The sequence below is a fragment of the Tamandua tetradactyla genome, chromosome 16, assembly GCF_023851605.1.
Source record: "Tamandua tetradactyla isolate mTamTet1 chromosome 16, mTamTet1.pri, whole genome shotgun sequence".
Lineage (NCBI taxonomy): Eukaryota > Metazoa > Chordata > Mammalia > Pilosa > Myrmecophagidae > Tamandua > Tamandua tetradactyla.
This window is the reverse complement of record NC_135342.1, coordinates 4,859,441-4,880,664: the sequence shown is the minus strand read 5'-3', so window position 1 is coordinate 4,880,664 and position 21,224 is coordinate 4,859,441. Positions and strand designations below refer to the sequence as shown.

Below are 21,224 nucleotides of genomic sequence, written 5' to 3'. Positions count from 1 at the left end.
TTGAAGCTCTCAACCTAAATCATTGTCTGACCATGGTTTTTAACTGGGACTTTTATAATTTCTACCTATTGATGTTTTTTTTTAAGATAGTCACATCACCGACCATAATGATCAGGTCACCTTTCCTCACAGGATGCACTGAAGACTTATCCCCCAATCCTATAGGTACAAAACCACATTAAATAAGACCTTTGAAGATCTATGAAGACAAAGCCAAACTGAATCACAGTGGCCTTAAAATTGGACTGTAATCCTTAAAAGCAGAGGAAGTTTGGACACAGTGAAGAAGAACAAGGAGACAAAAGGAGACACAACCGCAAAGGAGGTAGAGATGGAGTTAGATGCCTGACAAGTACCACCAGGACTCTACAGACTCTACGTCCCCACCAACACCTTCATTTTGTACTTCTAAGCTCAAACTGAGATAGTAAGTTCCTGCTGTTTAAGCCAGCTAAGTCTGTAGTTCTTTGTTACAGAGCCCTGGAAAACGAAGGGCGAGTTTAGTGGGAAAATTGGGTCTATGGATCAGTTGCTTTTGTCAGTACCTAGGTAGTAGTTGCTGAATAGGGTTTTGAATTATTTTAAATAAAGTTCTAGAATAGCCTTGCTGGCTTTTCTGCCAGTTACCAGCTACAGGTAATGGATTTTTATATATACACAGAATCAATGAAAGTTCAAACTGTGACATGGTCAAACTTACCATGTGATTCTCAAATCACAGGTCAGATTAGAACAGGACTCCGAAAGCTACCACCTTCATGTCAAATATTCTAGTTTCCTGCTTCTGTAAGTAAATAGAGGTTTTTCTGGAAGTCAGCTGTATCCATTCTACTTTCTTGCTACAATGGCAGAATTGAGTAGTTTCAACGGAAACTACTAGACCGAAAAGACTAAAATATTTGCTCTCTGGCCCTTTTCAGTAAAAGTTTGCCAACTCTGATTCATCAGGTAATTATTAAACTAGGCCAAGAAATATCTGAGCTTATTTAAGGGTTATTTTCCTAGAGTGTATCCACCAAGAATGAAGTTCTTTTGAATTAGCTCATGATGGTACAACATAAATACAGCTTTACTCAAAGTGCGTTAATATTCATTTTATTATCCTTGATACCCTCGTGAGAGAAACTGATAGGAAATGTGCAGAATTTTCTATAAACCCAAGAGGGAAAAACAAACAATATTAAATTCTACCCTGACATCTAGTCTATGATTGACTAATTCTCCGATCCTCACTTGTGAGATGTCTTAGAGGTCAGGTCTTCCCCTACATATAGACACTCAACTCAAGTCCTCAAGGCAGTCAAGAGAGGAAATCACAACATGAGGGTCTGTTTGTTCTGGCATCATTCCATTCTATTGTCAGTCCTGGATTGCTTTCCTTTACTTCCTTTAACAGCTTCTGGATTTCCACACTAGATTCGTCTATCTTCAACCTAGAGATCAGAGAGAAGAAATGAATCCTGGGCATCTAGTTTGCCGTTCCAAGTGATTCATGCTAAACCGACCAAATTTCCTGTTTCAGGGCACTTAGAGCAGAAAATTAATGACTTGGAGTGATAATAGAGATCCATGCAAGTGTAATAGAAGAAGTAGAAGTCAGATTAAAATGGTACAGATCACTGTAATGCCGTTTCTATGACCACACCTTATCGGAGGGAGCATGAGTCCTGGTGTTTCTCCAGCTATGATTCTTCCTGATGACTTCTGCCCACACTTGCTTCCAAAGACCACAGCTTCCACCAGCTAAAGACACGAGGGGTCTACACCAAGCCAACCAGATGATCACACTTTGGAACATTTGGTTAGAGGCATTAGCTAGCCACCAGGATTAATGACAGAAAGTTTGACATCCAACTCTGACTGAAGTAGGGTGGGTAGAGAGGGGGACAGATATCGATGAGAGGAGACACTATGGGTATAAATCCATCATGAGATAAGAGACCACAGGACAGAGATCAGTCACTATTTCTTTGTACATCTTGATCCTACTAAAAAAAGTCTCTTCCTGAAATGGTGATATACAATTAGGGTTTTAAACCAGTTTGTGGGAATCATATTTATAACCCTAAAATACCCTTGGACTAAGTTTCAGTCAAGAAACAGTATTGAATTCCTTGAACAAATATGACAGTAGGCCTTTTCATGAATATTTAAATTTGGTCAGAATTTTTGGTGGGAGTGGGGAGAAAAAAAAACAGACCATATCCCCACCCAATCACTACCCTAGTTTCATCAGGGAACAAAATAAGAGCAGAAACAGGGTATAAGACGCTAAAACAGGGCTCGGCCAACCATGGTCCACATTTCTGTAAACAGGGTTGTAGTTGAAACAGCCTTAGGCATTCATTTACCAATAGCCCAATGACTGCTTTTGCATTACAGTGACAGAGTTGAGTAGTTGCCATAGAAATCTGTGGCCTGTAAAACCTAAAGTACTTATCTGGTCTTTCCAGAAAGGGATGCCTTCTCCTGATCTAGAATAGATATGTATTTCTGGAAAGAAAGTGATGGCAGTATTCTTTGGGTAGAAAGAAGAGGAACCTAATGATAGCTTGATTAAAGTGTTATTGAAAAGATATAGGATGGTTCAGGCAATTAAGCAGACGTCTAAAGGACCAGGTTTTGAGAGCCAAGACCTCAGGCAGCTCTGGAGATTTCAGAAATAGGAACCAAGTATTCTTTAGGATGTGATAGTGCATGCAGATACAGACAGGCATGGATACCCTGTACTTCAGGATGGTTTCGTCTATAAATATGCCTCAGGTTATCAGGTGCTCTGGAGAATGGGGCGGGAATATACAAATAAGGAAGCATTTTTGGAGAAGCAGCTAACAGTCCCTAAGCTAGGAGAAGGGTGCTATTGACGCGTTCCCTGACATGGTTCCTGCAAGAAGCTGCTCCCTTCATGGGCAGTCACTGTAATAGAGGAAAGAGCCATACCTGAGTGTCTGTAGAGGACCATTCTTTCGTTTCAAAGCTTCTAGCAGCATCACTACTCCACTCTGCCCCAAGACATTGTGGCCCAGGTCCAGAGTTTCCAGGCTCTGATTGCTGACAAGAACAGATGCGAGATCCCGGCAACAGGAAGGAGTGATGGAGCAGCCCCAGAGCCTGTCGAGGAAGGACAGATAAGTTTTCTCAGTCACTAAACAAGTTCTCACCGAGAACCTACCATGTTTCTGGTGTACTTATTTGCTGGGGATCCAGTAGAGATGAAGTCGAGAAAAAAAAAACATTTATTCTCATGACATTCATTTCAGTGACAGATATATTGTATTAAGTTCAGTGATCAATGATATCAGAACAAAATAAATACTGTAAGGGTAGGTCAGCCTCAGAGGTACTAGGGACATTTATAGTGTTTAGGAAAAAGAATGGCGTTGGGAACAATCATGATAATTAGAGGCGAGCTATTCAGGCATTAAAAAAAAAGATTACTTCCTCCAAAAGGATGTGCTCATCAAGGAAGCCAGTGCAGCTGCAGTAATAACCAAGGGGGAAGGTGGGAAGAGTTTGGCTTATAACCAACAAGAGGGTCATACTTGACCATGCATGCTGTTCTTAAACCCTTCAGATTTTATCTGCAGTGAGTTGGGAGCTTTTGACTCTTGAACTAAAGGCACCATGGTTTAACTTGCAACTTGAAAGATGCCCCTGGCTGACGGTTAAGAAAAAAAACAAATTGCATGAAATCAAGGACTGAAACCTGTAGATAGTTCAGAGACTGTGCAACAATCCATGTGAGGGTGGAGCTCAGATCAAGCTGTAGCAGAGGATGGGTAAGTGGTCAGATGGTAAGTGTTGGGAAGGAGTGGAAGGAGGTACCTCAAGCTTTACTGAGGGCTTGAATATGAGGTGTGAAACGAAGGGATAAAGGATCAGACCAGGAATCTTTAGAGTCAGTAAATAGAAGGATTGCATTGCTTTGTAGACCTTATCTCAGAAAGTCAAGTTAATCCTACTCAGTAATGATGCCATATTGCCTCCATTCCTTACCTTTGTTTCCCATGACCCCTTCTAGCCTTGAAGACACCTCTGCCAGTAGAGGGCATGAGAAGGTGTTTCCTTAGGGTGGAAACAGGCTCATGAACGAGTCAAGTCCAGCCAACCCTTCAGCCATGTTCCCTTGAGTACCATCTGCATGTGGCATCTCTAACCAGCCATCTGCCACCTCAGGCATGATGACAGAGAGATCCAGAGAGTATAGTGTTCCTCCAAGTATAAACCTTAGGTAAATGTGCAAACTAAATCATTTTCCTCTGTGTATAAAACTTCATATAAATAAACTATATGTAGAATATAAAATTTCAGCAATAAGAAGGAACAAGTTACTGATCAATGCTACAGAGGAGATGAGTCATGAAGGCATCACTCCAAGTAAAAGAAGCTCAACACAAAGAACCACTTCATATAAATGGAATTACATGTATCTAGTGAAGGCAGATTTACAGAAACAGATCAGACTCCTGGTTACAAGGGGCCCGACTTCCTAACAGGAAGAGGTTATGAGGATGACGAAAGGGCTTTGGAACTAGACACAGTGGTGGTTGTACGACATTGTAACCACTGAATGCCATGGAATGGTACACTTCGAAATTAGTATTATGTGAATTTTACCTCAAAAATAAATTTATAGAAGATTGTAGCTCCTCCTACATAGTACAAGCCATTCAGGGGTGAAAATCTACCTGACAACACAGGGTGTGATTCCTAGGGACAAGTCTGGCCCTGGCACTGGGGAATGGCAGTGCTTTCTAAATCAAAAGGGGAAAAGCATGATAAAATAAGGCATCGGTGGCCAAGAGAGATCAAACTGAGTCAAGAGGCTATTCTGGAGGCTACTGTCATACAAGCTTCAGTTAGATGGTGCTAACTGCCATGGTTGGCTAAACCCCAACCAACATCCCTCCTCTTGACTCTTAGGAACACCTAAGGCCTGAACTGAGACTCTACAAAAGGTGTCACACACCAGGCTTGCCTTCCTGGAACCTAGAATTCCCAGAGGGCCCCTAGGTCAGCTAAATCCTAAACCTCACAGGGACCAGCCTCTCCAAGATCAATTCATTCTCTCTCCCCATCCTTTGGTGTTGGCACACCTTCTCAACATGAAAGTCAGAACAGGCATCGCCCAAAAAGCCCTATAGCTTGGGAGAAAGATTAAAGGAGAAGGAGGTATAAACAGAAAATGGGATTTAACAAACGAGCATGACAGCTGAATCACTATATTAACACTTCTTCTAGTCTTAAGTGTTTTGGAGCAGCTAGAAGAAAACGTCTGAGACAGTGGAAAGGTAGCACATGGCAGATTCTGGGACCTGTTCTGGAGCTACTTGTTGAAATGTGCTTTGAAAATTGCTTTTCTTTTTCTTTGCTTTGTATGTTATCTTTTACAACAAAAAGAGTTTTAAAGTGTTCAAAATGGTGACATTTGTGTCATATTTTACCACCATAAGAATGTATATAATAAATTAAAATGGAAAGTTGTGTTATATATGTCAAAGATAAACTGAGGCATTTAAAAAAAGTTTAAGTAACAAAAATAGTCTGTAGTTCCAGTGATGGGGGCAGGGAGGGGGAAACACTACCATCAGTTTATAGTTACCGTTACAGAGAACAAGATATTCTGATAAACACTCAGGAGGTCTTCAGACTACAAAAAAGGAAAAAAAAGGAAGAAAAATAGCTTACTTCCTCTCATAGAAATTAAGGTGAGAAACGGAGTGTCTGCAGATAGCCCTGCAGATGGAAGGGGCTGAGTGCCCCAGGCAAGAGAAAACACCTTGCAGTGGGAAAGAATCGGATGTGTTCTAGGAACTCAAAGAGTCTGGTTGAGCGGTGTGCAGCAAGATGAGGAAGAAAGCATAAGAAAACAGTGACAAAGAGGGGCTTGATCTAGATTCAGTTACAAATATGGTATTATGTGCTACTTATATAGAACTTTACAAAAGGAATTCAACAGATGCATTAGCAATGCTGGCATGAGGAGAACTCTGAAGAACTGTCTATTTCATAAGAAAAAAAAATTCATCAGAAGTCACAACTAACAAGGAGTGATGGCTTCTGATTCCACTTCCCAGATTTAATCTGTATTGGAAATCTAAACATCGGGGATTTTAGAAGTCCCCCAGGGATTGCCAAGAGAAAAAAATAAATATACCAGAACATAGGGTTTTTTATTTATTATTATTATTTTTTTAATCACAGTAAGGCTAAAGAGCTAACAACCCAGACTCCCATTCTCTTAGGTTTCCCACTGCAAGGAAGTTTGCATCCACTAGACACAGCTGACTAAGACTATTGAGTCCATTATCCTGTTTAGGGAGCCACTGGCTTCCTGGCACAGTGTCCAGCCCTTAGCTCGCTGGGTATCAGGCTGGGATGGCAGAGCTGCTTCCTGATCACTAGAAGCCCCGTGGAAGCAGAACGCTCTTGAAATCCACCACTTCACTGGAGACCAGCCCTTCCAAACAACCTTGTAAGCACCCAGTTACCTACATTGGGTTCTGGAAGGCTTTGCTCCTAAAATCGGACCGGAAGTGACTCTACTGCATCCTCTACTCCAAAGAGTCTCAGAGTAATTAGTGCTTTTCAAATGGCTTTAAGAAAAACAGAACACCTACCACAGGGACTTTAGGTTGCAGTGTGGCTGCTCCAGGGTGTCACAGAGATATTGCAATCCAGGAACTAAGGGATTGAGACCCAAGTCCAGGTGTGTTAAGCTAGAATTTCCTTGGAGAAGCTTTGAGAGATGCTTGCAGCCACATCTAGTCATGCTGCACTGCCACAACCTGTAGGAACAAGTCTGTTACTTCTTTGTGACTTTCTCCCTCTGAAGCCGTGCTGGCTTCAACCTCATGGCACACATTTCCAGTAGGCTTATACGTAAAGCATGCCAATAGAATCATGACTGAGTTTTCTCCTCCTTGCCTAGGTGGTAGAGTTAAAAAAAATAAAAAACCTAAAATATTATCTGGCATTTTATAGGAAAAAAAAATTGCCAGCCTTTACCATAACTCAATCTATTCCCAAACATGTGAAGAAGTATGGTATGTGAACATTAATATACGTAAAACCTAAATTATTATTGCTAATAATTTCATCAATAAGAAGGAACAAGTTACTGATCAATGCTACAGAGGAGATGAGTCATGAAGACATCACTCCAAGTAAAAGAAGTGACTCTACTGCATCCTCTACTCCAAAGAGTCTCAGAGTAATTAGTGCTTTTCAAATGGCTTTAAGAAAAATAGAACACCTACCACAGGGACTTTAGGTTGCAGTGTGGCTGCTCCAGGGTGTCACAGAGATATTGCAATCCAGGAACTAAGGGATTGAGACCCAAGTCCAGGTAAAGACTGATTACCTACTCCAAATCCCCACAGAAACTAGAAGGCAAAGCCCCCTGCTCTGTTGGATATACAGATATTAACATCTCTCCTTGTTTCTACCTGTTCTTTCCCTAATTCCCACCAGGGTCTTACCAATTGCATTCAGTTTGAGGTATTTAGAAGAATGAAATGCTGGGATCCAGGCTGTTGTGCATGTGTGGGCACACACATGCTTGAGTGTCTGCACACACACACTGAGGCAGCCGGGGGCACTTACACCAGGGTCTGTAGCTTGCAGTCGGGGTAGCTCAAGCCCTCGCACAGCAGTCTCACCCCGCTGTCCCCAAGCTTGTTCTTGGCCAAGCTCAGGTACATCAGCCTCTGGTTGACAATCAGAGCAGAAGAGAGATCCTTGCAGCAGGCTTCCGTGAGGTGACAGTTTTCCAACCTGCAGAAGCATCACACACAGGGTAAGGTGGTGAGAGTGTTTCCAAAGTCCAGACCTCTGGGCTGACCCCAAATGCTAGCAAGACCTCACCTACCACCTTTCTTGTTAACTTCCCTGCTTCTCAAGTGCTAGCTAACCCAGCAACAAAGGAGCAGCAAGAAGACGGCAAGATGCATGAACCTCTGCCTGCTACCAAACACGGGAACCACGTGTCTTTATCAGTAGGTGGCTCCTTCTGTCTGGCTGAGCCCACTGCCAGGTCCACGTGCTCCCACTGCCCTTCTCTCTGCAGCCCCAGACCTAGAATAGATAAACTCCACAGAAAGAGAGAAGAGACTTACGACAACCGCTGCAGGGAACACTTTGGGTGGGTCAAAGTCGTGCACAGAAACTTCACACCATCATCCAAGAGCTCATTGGATGTAAGGTTCAGGCATGTCAGGGACTGGTTGATTCTGAGGGTTGAGGCGAAATCAGCCCATTGCTGGGTGGTGGCCGAACAAGATTCCAACCTGCAGAACACATGGGAACAAGCCATTCTTATGGAAGGACACAGGTGCCAAGTCAGCTTCTTATGTTTCCTTGAAGATCATCTCCTTGGCTTTCATCTCACTCTATTCCAATTTGTATAGAACTCTGGCCTGAATTATGAGAGATCTGATAGTCTCTGATCTTCAGAAATCCTCACTAACACTTGACCAACATCCAGCCTCATCTCCCAGGAGGCAATATTATATATATATATCTGTGATATACTTATGTTTGAGTTCACCAATATAGCTTGCTATTCTCTCAAATACCACTTTCCATCGCAATCCCCTTCTCTGCCTGAGTCTGCTATAATTCTTCTTAGATTTTAGTGTTTCTATAGGGAAAAAATTGCCCAGTAACCACAACAAGGTTCAACCTCCTAAGTTATGAAGGATATTCAAATTAAAACATGCGATTTAATACCTGGAAAGTCAGGTCCGAAGTTTGAGTTAAATGTTGCAAGGATAAACAGAACTGGGAGCTATGCCTGTTAGTGGGAATATCCATTTTGAACAGCTATTTTGGAAAATATTCGTAATGTTAATCTAGTATATTGGACTCTACAATCCGGTATTCTCACAGATACAAGGTGTGAAAGGTGCATTACAGGTCGTGTTACAGAGCTCTGGGGCAGGCTTATTGCTCAAGTCATGGCTTAGCCACATATCGTGCCTAGTAGAGTCTCTCTCACATAGATAAGATTGGGACTCAAAATCAGCACCTTTCTTAATTCCCTTTCCTAATGAATACTCTATTATCACTGGTCTTAGGGTACCTTTTATTCCCCCTCAGTTTAGTAGCAACTACAGGATACCTGCTAGCTGCAGTGTTTGGGAATTGGAAATGAGTTGAAATCCTCACTCTGATATTATATGATTTTGAGCTATGTTTTTACCCTTAAGATGGGTTTCAAGAATTGAATGATGCATGAGATGTAAATTGCTTTACATAGGGGCCAGGCACAAGTACATCAGAAAGCAGTAACTACCACCACCATTGAATGTACTAGGAAAGTGAACTGGGCATGAAGATGGTAGAGACCTTTTCAAGCCAGGGAGCTACCAGAGGCCAGGGAACTTGAGTGGTCAGTCAAGGTTGACGCCTGCCCTGCATCACAAGTTAGAAAACCTGCAGCCTGCAATAGCCTGTCCCTGCTGTAGAAGAGGACACAAAAGTCTGGTGTGGGGGAAAGAGGAGAGGTTGAGCCCCCATCCAGGTCCCATTTCAGATTTGTGCCTCTGTGTGTCATGGCTCTATTTTCCAATTACAAAGTTTACTGCAAAGATACAGTAATCAAGACGGATGGAATAGAATTGAAAGTCCCGAAATAAACCCATACATTTGCAGCCAATAGATTTGACAAGGGTATCAACGGAATTCAATGGGGAATCAAATCTTTTCTATAAATGGTGGGGGTACAACTGGCTGTCTACCAGCAAAGGAATGCACTTGGACCCCTATTTCACACCATCTAGAAAAGTAAACTCAAAATGGATGAGAGACCTAGATGGCAGAGGCTAGAAACTATAACACCTGAAACAAAACCTAGGTGTGAGTCAGGCAGCTTCCAGTTTTGTAATTCTCTCGGCGGCACTGGGTAGCTCAAGCAACTTTCTTTGGATGCTGAGAACACCAGGGACTGAAGCCTACCTCAGATGCTGCAGGTTGCACTTGGGGTGTTTGAGGATCTCACACAGCAGAGGCAGCATGTCGCTCTGAGCATTCCCTCCCAGGATCAGGTGTGTCAGGGTTTTCTTGCCAACAAAAGCCAGACACAAGTCTCGATACGCATCAGCGGGGGAGACGTTTTTAATCCTAGGGACAATAAAAGGAAGGAATTTCCATGTTGAGTTTAATCCTTATACTGTACGCTGGGCATATGTGAACAGCCATGCTGCAATTTCTTTCAGATTAGAAACCATTAAAAACTTATTTCAACACTTGTCTCCATTTGCCAAAGGGAAATAGTGAACCGTGTTTCTTCCAAAGCAGTTCTGCTCTATGGCTTTTAGACAAAGGGGAAAAAAAGTAACTATCATTTTCCTTAGATTGACAATGAACATCTTACAGGAATTCACAAGGAAGTCTCCTGCACTCGGCTTTAGAGCCCCACTGCTAATGAAGAGGGAGGTTGACAAGAGACTTCTCACTACACTGGGAGAGGAGAGCCACAAAGACATTTCCAGCTTGCGTAGGTCTGGGCTTCACCGAGCCCTCAATGGGAAGCAAAGCAGTAACTTAGATAAATTGTATTTGTTTTCCAATCACTTCACAGGCTTTTTTAAAGACCATAGTTTATACAGGCCAATTATATTGAGTTCCAGGAACAGGATAGTTCAAGTGTTAGGTATTTACATTTCCCTATGGAGAGGCCCACATAGCAGGAAACCGGGAACTACTTGGACCCTTGATCAGACTGTGCAGTGAGCTGAGTTCTGCCAGCCACCATGTGAACTTGGAAGAGGACCAAGTCTCCAGTCAGGCCCCACCCCTGGCCAACAGTTTCATTATACAGCTTAGTGAGATACCCTGGAGCAGAGGGCTTTGAAGCTGAGCTGTGCCCAGGCTCCCGACCTACACGCTATAAGATAAACATACATTGTTCTAAGCCATTAAGTTTGGGGAAATTTGTTACGCAGCAATAGCTAATGAATACACCAACTGTGCACTTCTGACCTTTGTCTTTACAGGCAGACCTGTGACCTCCAGTTCAAACTATAGTCTTTCTGATGCCCAGTTCTCAGTTGTGAGCCTCCACGTCAATCTCCATCCCTCTTCCTTCTGCAGACCTACAGCTGTGGAACAGACTAAAACTGTCCCCGGTGTCCCAATGGTATGGCAGATTGTAAATTGTTCACCTACCCAAAGAAGGGACCAAGCTTTATTTATTCCTAGAGAATGGCCCATACAAAGGATGTTATTTAAGTATCCAGTGTTTGATCAGTGATCACTAGGTACAGATATACTTCTAGCACTCATCCTCTTATAAGCACTGCATTTATTAAGCTTGGGATCTGGACTGCAGCCTGGGTTCAAGTACTTGATAAAGCACAAGTTAGAGCCCGTATTTACCCACTGATGGTACTGCCAACTTGTTCATATTAGCTTCCTAGGGCTGCTGTATCAAGTTACCACAAACGTTTTGGTTTAAACCATAGAAATTCATTCTCACAGTTCTAGGGGCTAGAAATTAAAAATAAAGGTGTCAGCAGGGTCATGTTCCCTTTGAAGCATTTAGGGAAGAACCCTTCCTTGCTTCTTCTAGCTTCTGGACTACAGCAAGCCTTAGCAGTCCTTAGGTTGTAGCTGCATCACTCCAGTCTCTACCACCATTGGCCATTTTCCCAGTGCATGTGCCCAAAAGGCCACCAGCCAACAGATTCAGGGCCCCTCTAATCCTAGGTTATCTTAACTTGCCTATATCTACAAAGACCCTGTATTTCCAAATAAAGTCACTCTTACAGGTACAGGGAGACATGAATTTGGGGAGTTACTACCCAACCCGGTATATTCACCTACTAAAATCCTTAGCCTGCCACTTAGTCTATCCATTTCTAAGACCTAACCCAATCAAATACACCCAGAGCAGACCAAGAACATCAATATTCCCTTCATTAAAAATAAGACACAATACAATCTTCCCATAAAATTTGAGGACAGGAATCATTTTGTTTCCTTTCATCCTGAGTAGCTGGTTGTAGCCTGTCCAAGCATTCAGGAAGTGTTCCTATGTTATCCACACAAGAAGCTTGGTCATGCCTAGGGTTTCCCAGCCCAGGATTAGCTTCTACTTACACCACTTTCTGGAGGCTGCAGGTGCCACGGATGATTTGTGCACAAAGTATCCTCACTGAAGAGGCACTGAGGAAGCTTTGACTTATTTCCAGAAAGCTCAGGTTCTCATTTGAACGGAGCACAGAGCAGAGGTCCATCCAGAGACTGAGGCAGAGATGATCACTCTGGGACCTGAGAGAAAGACAGCGAAGGTCACCTACTGAAAGGTGTTCATGCAGAAATTGTAACAAGTATGGGGACACAGGGAGGAAAGAGCTGAGATGGTGACCATGTCTACAGATGCCTGGTGGCCCACGACCCACTTTAAAACAAGGGCTGGTTCCAAAGTCCCCTACCTAGTCATGACATCACGCCTCCACCTCTGAAAGTTCATCAGGTAGAAAGTCCAGCAAGAAGGAGAATTCTGACACTAAGCTACAGAGAACAGGAAGGATTCTGAACTCTTCCTAACAGGATGTGACATGAGACTGAAGATGGGAGAACCAGGAGAATAAAAATGAGTTCTTACCTCTCACCCTGAGAGCATAATTCCGACGCAGAATCATTCTCCAGAAATATCCCCTTTTCCACTTGCAGTGAGATTTTCTGTAAATTTTGACAGTGCTTGAGGCAGAATGAAGAATACATCAATTCAAATATGTTTGTCAAGTGAAGAAACATTTCCTTAAAGTGGCCCACTACATCCTTCACAAACTCCTCCTCTTGAGATTCATAAAGACAGTAAAAGAGTTCCTTCAAGCCCATCGTTGAAGAGAAGGGTTTATTCTCATCAGACTTTGCTTTACATCTCAGCAATTCCTGTTTGAACTCCATTGACATCTGGCAGTCAAAAATTGTCTCCAACTCCTTCACTCTCTTTTCGTTCAAGAGACCAAACAAGAAATATCCCACTTGGATCAGGCTGGGGTTCTTTAATCTTTCTTCCTTGGAGAGCAGCTTCTCCACACCCCCAATATCCCATTGGCAGCTCCCCCCATCTTCTTCCTCTTTGCTCACCAGAACATAGAATATGGCGGCAAGAAACTGCTGGACGCTGAGGTGGATGAAGCGGTAGCAGCCTTCACAGTCCTTGTCCCTCTGAAAAATGTTCTTGTCCAGGAAGAGACAAACATCCTCCTCCTCCACCCCAAGTCTTCTGAGGTCTTCTCCGTCAAATACTGACATCTGTGTCCACATGCCCTGGGCAGCCAGAAGGCAGATAGCTTTCAGTGAGGCCTGGAGGTACCGATGGGAGCAGGTGACAGGGGCAGGGATGAACTGGCTGCAGAGGAAATGCAGAAACAGCGACGTAGTGGTCTGGCAGGTCAGGGTGGGGTCCTCTCCCATCTCCATCTGCAGGCCCAGACACGAGCAGACAATCCAGCACACCAGGGGAGCTGAGCCCATGCTGAACAAGACCACATTACTCCTCATCAGGTCGAAAGCTCGCAGGGCTTGGTCTTCATCTTTGAAGTATTTCAAGAAATACTCCTTCCTGTCCAGCTCCAAGAACCCATCCACTTCTACGATGAGCAGCTGCTCCACCAGAAGCTGGAGCTCTCTCAGAGCCCACGGCCGCGTGGTGATCAGTAGAGTTGCCTCAGGGAGCATTTTTCTCTTTAGCAGACTACCCAAGAGGACGGGCACTGGTTTCTCTTTCTTCCAGTCACCACATATATCATGAATAAGGGCCCCAGAGGGGACCCTCAGCTCATCAAAGCCATCAATGATGAACAGGACTTTCTGTGGTTGGGCTAGGACCTCTGGAATGGCGTCTTGCAGTTCAGGCCAGTCCTTGGAAATCAGCTCTGCAAACGTGCATGGCCCCATACGGTTGAGTTCTTTGCAGCAGAGATAGAAAGTACATTTGAATGTCGGGGTGAGAGTGTCCTCTGTCCAGTCCAGCATCAACTTCTTGGCCAGTGTGGTTTTCCCAACACCAGCAGCCCCTTGTAGCACCACGGTGTGTGGCGTTGGCTCCATAGACGTTTTGGGATTAAGAAACGGTATGAGTTTTCGGCTCCTCTGAATGATGTTGTAGTGGAAATAGCCGCTGTCTCCTGGCCAAATTTTGTTCTTCCAGAGGGGAGAAACAGCCTCCATCGTGTTTCTATCTCTCTCTTCTTCATCTATGGTAATATACAATAGAAATACACAGTGATACATAATAGGGATGCCAATAGTCACACAATTGAAAAATCGCCAATTAAAGAAGTAGGAGTGAGAAACCACCAAGAGGTGATTTTCCCTGCATACTTTTAGACACCAAACTTATGCCCGTAAAATAATATTCACCAACCTGGCTCTTCTGCCTCCAAGCCCTCTTCTGCTTCTCCCTGCTTTGGATCATCTGTTGTTTCCACCAGTTCACCCTCTAAAAAAAAAAAAAGAAGAAGAAAAGAAAATGTGGACACAAGCTTGACCTACATTATTTATATTTCTTCAATCAGACATTACTGAAAAAGCAAGATTTTAATATACTTGAATCTAATTTATTTGTATTATGTTGAGCTATAACTTACCATTTTAACATCTACAGTTCAGTGGCATGAAGTATATGCACAGTATTGGGCAGCTATTCTACTATCTAGCCCCAAAACTTTTTTTTTTTTTTTTTTTTTTAACATAGGCAGGCACCAGGAATGGAACCCGGGTCCTCTGGCATGGCAGGCAAGCATTCTTGCCTGCTGAGCCACCATGGCCGGCCCGCCCCAAAACTTTTTGCCACCACAAAGGAAACCCTGCATTAAGCAGTCACTCCCCATTTTCTTTCTTCCCCACCTTGTGACAAATAGTTACCTATTGTCTTTATGGATTTTCCTATTCCGGATATTTCATATAAATGGAATCATACAACATAACATTTTATATCTGGCTTCTTTCACTTAGAATATTTTGAGATTGATCCATATTGTAGTATGACCAAAACTTCATTTTTTTATGACTGAATAGCATTCCATCATACAGATATAACATCTTGTTTATTCAGATAATGAACAGTTGCATTATTTGTACCATTTGACTGTTATTTGTACCATTTGACTGTTATAAGTAGTACTGCCATGAACATTTGTTTACAAGCTTATCTGAAAGCTCATTTTCCATTCTATGAGGTATATACCTACAAATGGAATTGCCAGGTCATATGACAGTTCTATGTTTAAGTCAGAGAAACTGCCAAGCTGTTTAAGAGCAGCTTGAGTCTATTCTTGAATGTAGGAAACCCTCAAGTTTCTGTTATGAGTCAGGAAGTATAACATGCTAGATATATACAGAAAAACCACCTCTAAACCAGATAAATCAGAATTTGGCACAGTTTACTTAGTCTGCTCTCTGCCTGTGTCTACCACTGGGATAGAATATAAGCATCAGTAGAGCAGAAAACCTTTCCCTCAACCCCATAACCAGGTCAAACTTGGTAGGAAAGAACCAAATAATAGTTTAGACTCTGCAGGTCTTAAGGGTCTGTTGCAACTACTCAACTGTCACTGCAGCCTCCAAGTAGCCAAAGATAGTCACACGCTTGTGTACATGCTATGTTTCACTAAAATTTTGTTCACAAAAACAGGCAGTGAGCCCAATTTTAGCCCATGGCCCACAGGCTACACCCATAGAAGCTCAAGTGTTTGAGGATAAGCCAATGGACTAAAATGGCACCAGATGATGAAGAGGGTTTAAGAACTTTGAACAGACCAGTGGTTCTCACCTGGAGGCAGTTTGCTCCCCACTCCCCAGGGGCGGGCCACATTTGGCAGTGCCTAGAGACATTGGATCAACATAACTGTGAAGGGATTTTCCTGCTAGTGGGTAGAGACTGCGGATGCTGCTAAAATCCTACAATTATAGGACAATGTCCCACTACAAAGAATCATCTAATCCAAAATGGCAATAGTGCCAAGTTTGAGAAACCCTGGTGTAGATTACCTAACAGAGTTCTCTCCAGTTATTCACTTCTGCTAATAGTTATATATGCTTTGTTCTGCGAAATAATGGGGTCAGCTTCACCTAGGCATGCGAGATTCCAACATGAGGCAGACCTTCGATATAATATACACTCATACTTCCAGGAGACTGGATTTGCTTATAAAACCTCCAGGTTTAAGAAAAACCACCCTTCATGATGTACGATAGATACGATAATTAATGGAAGAACTGCTAGAGACAATGCAATAACTTTAGCATGGGACGGGGAGGCAAAGCAGGTTGCTCGTCACTCATCTCACTCCAGCATTTGATGAAATTGACACAAACCCAGTTCTCTTTTGTCTGAATGATCTTCGGTCTCCTGCAAGTATGCTTCCTCTGCTTTTGTGTTCCATGTGTACTCTGAAAAAGAATGGAATAGAGCTTGTCACAGCAGCATTACTGAAATGCATACCAGGATGCCAAAAGAGGCTTCAAGGTGGCCTGAAATCAGTCTTTGCATTCCAAAAGTTACGCTCCTACCTCCCGAGGGTGGTAGTAACGATGTGGTAAGCAGTTTCAGGCTTACAGGGCCATCTACTTTGTGTATTCCTTCTAACCGCCCCCCCCCATGTCCCCCCAAACAATTCAAAACAACTTGTTTCAGAAATTCATACACACATCCCTGCTTCTACCCAAGGAATGAGCAAGAAGCCCCATGGATTAAGTTATGTTTTTATAAAAGCCTTGTTGTGGCATCATAAGATAGCCTATTTTAACCATTAAGAGTCAGTTGCATTCATTGCATTCGCAAAGTTTCACTGTCACTACCCCCATCCACCATCCCAGCGGGAATTGGTCCTATTCAGCAGCAGCTCCCCCTTTCCCGTCACTGACCCCCAACCCCTGTAACCACGGATCTGTAGTGCCTCTATGAATCTGCTTAATTGCTTATTTTAAACATTTCATAACAAGCATCAGGCAGTGTTTGGCCTTCACTGGGCAGGGAGTAACACCGTGAACTGAGAAAGAATGTAAGAGGGACTTCAGAGAGATATGACATGGTCAATTTCTGATGAAAGAGTTGAAGTCACTACGGGACCGAGTATATATACAGAAGGGAAATGATAAAATATTCTGACATCTAGGGAACACTGCAGGCTGGGAGACCCCCCGATACCCTGTGGGGGGGGTCCACATAGCTCAAAGTTTAAGGAGATACCCACCAGGACAAGCAGAATGTACAGACAACTTGTCAGCCCACTGAGACCCACCTCATCAGAAGAGCGGGCAAAAGAACATGAGCTCTTAAAGAATTAGTAGTCCTTCAGAAAGGAAGGGGACGAAGACAACATAGTTGACAAGGAAACCAGAAATAAGGTATTAAACTATGAAGTGGCCAGGTGATACTAAATCTGTATTCTACAGTGGCTTCTAGACCCTGAAATTCAGACTTTCCAGTTTCATGAAAACAGGTGATCCTTGAGGTTTCTGCTAGAGCACACTTAACGTGTCAGCAATAGTCTGATAACGCTAGGTTTTAAGGTGATAGCAAAGCCCCAACACCCCTTCTCAACGTGCAAGTCAGAACGGGCATTGCCTCAAGATCCCTCTAGGTTGGAAGAAGTGAAGGGAACATAAGAGAAGTCAAAGCAACAGCTTTGCAAAACATCTGCAGACTCAAAACACCGAGACCTGTGGGTCATGATGGAATGTTAACTTGAGAACACTAACATTAGCCAAAGTTGAGAAGCATCCACTTGTTTGTCATTCCAGTAAAGACAGAGCAAAAACATGCTCTTTGTCCCATCATCATTACCCCAGTAATGAAGGAACAGGCTCTCTCTCTGTCTGCACGTACTGTTAGAGAACGAACATAAACAAAAAGTATTTCTGTGCACTCTCTGCTCTACTGACAAAATAAACACTGTGCTGAGCAAGTGTTCGGGGCTCTTGTCCTCGGAGACATGAGTCCCCTGCTCTCATCTTAAAAGGCTCTTCTGTGTGAGTGTCTTTGTTTTTCAGAATCAAGGTGCCTTCCTCAGCCCCTTGTGCTGAGCTGGTCTCAGCAGAGGAGGAGGAGATATAGCAGAGGAAATAGGATTTAACAAACAATTACGACTGCTGAATCATTATACTGATATCCCTTCTAACCTCCAGTGTTTTGGAACAGCTAGAAGGAAAATCTGAAATAGTGGAAGCGTAGCCCATGACAAATTCTGAAGTCTGTAGCTACTTAAAAGGTACTCTGGAAATTGCTCTTTTATTTTTTTCTTTGTTTATATGTTATATTTCACAATTAAAAAACATTTAAGAGTGATAGTAAGATATGTAGAACTGTTTTAGATATCTATGGGAAAATTAGAGAAGAGAAAAAAGGATGCTTTTTAAGAAGTCCAAAGCTTGATGGTCAGTAAACTGCAAAGAAAAGCCTCACAAGTTTACTCTAATGAATGTATGAGCCACGCTCGTTTGCTGCAAGACCGTCATGAAACCATAAACCTGAACACAGACTTCAATTTTAAATTTAAACAACTTTGATAGTACATGGATTAACAAAGCAATCAATGTTGTTTTTCTATAAGTAGAAGTTGTGGGTTCCTGGATTTTAAAAGCTCTCAAATCCTAAATTCATCAACAATAACATGAAATTAAAGATTCCCATTTAGCATCTATCTCACCCGTTAAGTCAGAATGTCTCTATGGGTGGGAGCACAGAAGCAGTGCTTTTAAAGTTCTCTGTGCAGCTTTATAAGCAGCCCAGTTTGGAATTCGCTGCTCACAAACAGGGATTGGCAAACCACGGCTCACAGGCCATACCCAGTCCACTGCCTGCTTGTATAAATGTGCTTTCACACTAGAACAGCAGAGGTGAGCAGGTACAACACTGCGTGGCCTGCAAACCCTGAGATGTTTATACCTAGCCCTTTACAGAGAAGGTTTATTAACTTCTGCATAGGAGGAAATGCTGACTTGAGAATTTTTTTTTTTTTTGGCAAGGGCAGGCACCAGGAATTGAACCCGGGTCTCCAGCCTGGCAGGCAAGAACTCTGCCTGGTGAGCCACCGTGGCCCAGCTTGACTTGAGAAGCTTTTAATGTGATAGAATTTATCACATGTGGGTGAATTTATTCTACAGGGGAAAGGAACTGGTAAGAAAGGTAGCCAATAAGTCACGAGGATGCACAAAATGCTAGTGTGGGTGGTAAACTAGCCGAGAGCATGCAGGCAGGGGGAGAGGAGAGGTTAGGGTGGGTAGAGAGTACAAGGCAGAAACAAGGCAGATTCCACACTCAAGGAAGGTCCGTTCTCACCACTAACCTGTGTGAATATCCAGCATTCATATTCAGGGCAATTCTTACAAGTTACAATGCTATTCCTGAGGTTTCTAAAATACCGAAGACTCCTTCTTCCCGACAGGTGTCTAGCGCATGCTAAATTCTACTTACCTGGCTCAGGAGCCATTGCTGGCTTGGACAGTTCTGTGAGGGTCATCTTTTCCAAAGCATTCATGATCCCAACTGTCCAATTGCTTGGAGAATCACTGACCAGAATCTCTGCCAGCTGTTTGCCATTAGCCTCTTCCACCTCAGACCACGGGGTCTGCTGTAGCTTGCTCTGGGGAAGAACTCTGAGGAGAGACTTGAACTTCCTGAGTTCATCAGTGTTCAGCTGCTCCAGAAGGGGCCGCAGGTGAGACTCTGACTGCGGCGCTGTCATCTCACCCCAGGTGTGAGACCTTAGGTTTCAGATTGAAGAATAACTTGGGGGGGGGGGGGGGCAGGTGGAGAGAAAGAAAGAAAAAAAAAATCACCAAATCAGTGTCTTTATATGAAAGCTCAGTTTTCTGGGGGCCAGGAACGGGGTTGTTCTTACCCACAAACTTGGGAGAATCCACCCACCATGCGACAGTAGTAAAAGTCATGTGGAATGCTCCTTGTACTTTCCCGTTTGACAAATGGTTTATATAAGTAAATGAGGCTGCATCGGTTAGATGCCAATATTTAAAAACCTGAGCCATACCTTAGGCCATACGAAAGCTAATTTGAGATTATGATGCTAATTGTGACAGATAAGAAGCCATCTCAAAGAAAAGAATAGCACCATGTGCTTGTAGTAAGAGGCTTTAAATGGGACACAAAGTATATTAGCCATAAAAGTAAAGGCTGACAAACTATATTTGATTTAAAAGTGGGAACCTGGGTCCATTGAAAAATTACCATTAAGGGACCAAAAAGGCAGGCTGCAAACAGGGAGAATATACATAAGGTACATTTTTCTGAAAGATCAACATAAGGAAATCCAACAAGTAGAAATGAAAACAAGGTAGGTGTTTTCAATGGAACATAAAAGGTTAGAGCAGGTGCTTCACCAAAGAGAATGCCCAAATGGCCATAAGCATGGGGGAAGGCGCTCAACTCAGACCATCTGAGATATATGCAAGTTGCTAGCCTCATGATAGGGCTACACCCCCAAGATGTTCAGGCATTGTTGCAGGAGTGAAACTGCTAAAACTACGTTAATAAAATTCCTCAGCAAGTCTACCAAAGTTAAGCATTCACACAGACCCTGTGACCCAGCAGTTTTACTCCTAGATGTAGGGTACCAAATAAATTAGTGTTCGAGTCTTTTTTTTTTTAAATGCACCTCTACGCATCTTATTCCAACCTGGAGACCATAACAATAAATATTTTTCACAACAAGGTTGAAGGCTCACAAGAATTTCAGAGAAAGCCATTCAAAAACTATCCCGTAATTGAATTGAGTCGGCCTACAGTAGTTCACAGCAAACAAGATTAATTTTTTATTATTTTGTGGTCAAAGTAACAATTGTCCTGGGGGTGTCCAGACTGGGAACCAGGAGAGGGCATCTGTGGTGCTGGAAAATGTATATTTATCTCACTAGCGATTACATGGGTGTGTGACTATATACAAAGATATACCCAGCTAATCACTAATCAGATTCATATAAGGTGATACTAGGTTGGGGCATATTGATAATATACCAAATAAAGGCTGCAGTTGCATATGCACACATAATATAAATAGGTTAAGAAATTAAGGGGGTGGGCCGCGGTGGCTCAGCGGGCAAAGTGCTTGCCTGCTATGCCGGAGGACCTCGGTTCGATTCCCGGCCCCAGCCCATGTAACAAAAACGGAAAAACAAAATACAATAAAGCAAGAAAATGTTTGGAAATGTTTCCCTTTCTTCCTTCCTTCCTTCCTTCTATCCTTCTATCC

The 21,224-nt window shown here is 43.0% G+C and overlaps 1 protein-coding gene across 4 annotated transcripts in view; it reads right to left on the bottom strand.

The window, feature by feature from the left end:
• Positions 1 to 1,086: 1,086 nt before the first annotated feature.
• The window catches only part of LOC143658633 (NACHT, LRR and PYD domains-containing protein 7-like), a 62,397-nt gene continuing 42,259 nt past the window's right edge, over positions 1,087 to 21,224 (bottom strand). For all 4 annotated transcript variants that reach the window (XM_077130771.1, XM_077130772.1, XM_077130773.1 and 1 more), the window contains 11 exons: positions 19,433 to 19,746; positions 16,333 to 16,407; positions 14,381 to 14,455; positions 12,611 to 14,210; positions 12,103 to 12,273; positions 9,958 to 10,122; positions 8,118 to 8,288; positions 7,606 to 7,776; positions 6,621 to 6,788; positions 2,941 to 3,111; positions 1,087 to 1,433 (listed from right to left, as the gene is read on the bottom strand). In XM_077130771.1, the coding sequence (XP_076986886.1) occupies positions 1,301 to 1,433; positions 2,941 to 3,111; positions 6,621 to 6,788; positions 7,606 to 7,776; positions 8,118 to 8,288; positions 9,958 to 10,122; positions 12,103 to 12,273; positions 12,611 to 14,210; positions 14,381 to 14,455; positions 16,333 to 16,407; positions 19,433 to 19,703 (3,171 nt within the window). In that variant the 5' untranslated portion in view covers positions 19,704 to 19,746 and the 3' untranslated portion in view covers positions 1,087 to 1,300. The remainder of the gene's footprint in view (positions 1,434 to 2,940; positions 3,112 to 6,620; positions 6,789 to 7,605; positions 7,777 to 8,117; positions 8,289 to 9,957; positions 10,123 to 12,102; positions 12,274 to 12,610; positions 14,211 to 14,380; positions 14,456 to 16,332; positions 16,408 to 19,432; positions 19,747 to 21,224) is intronic.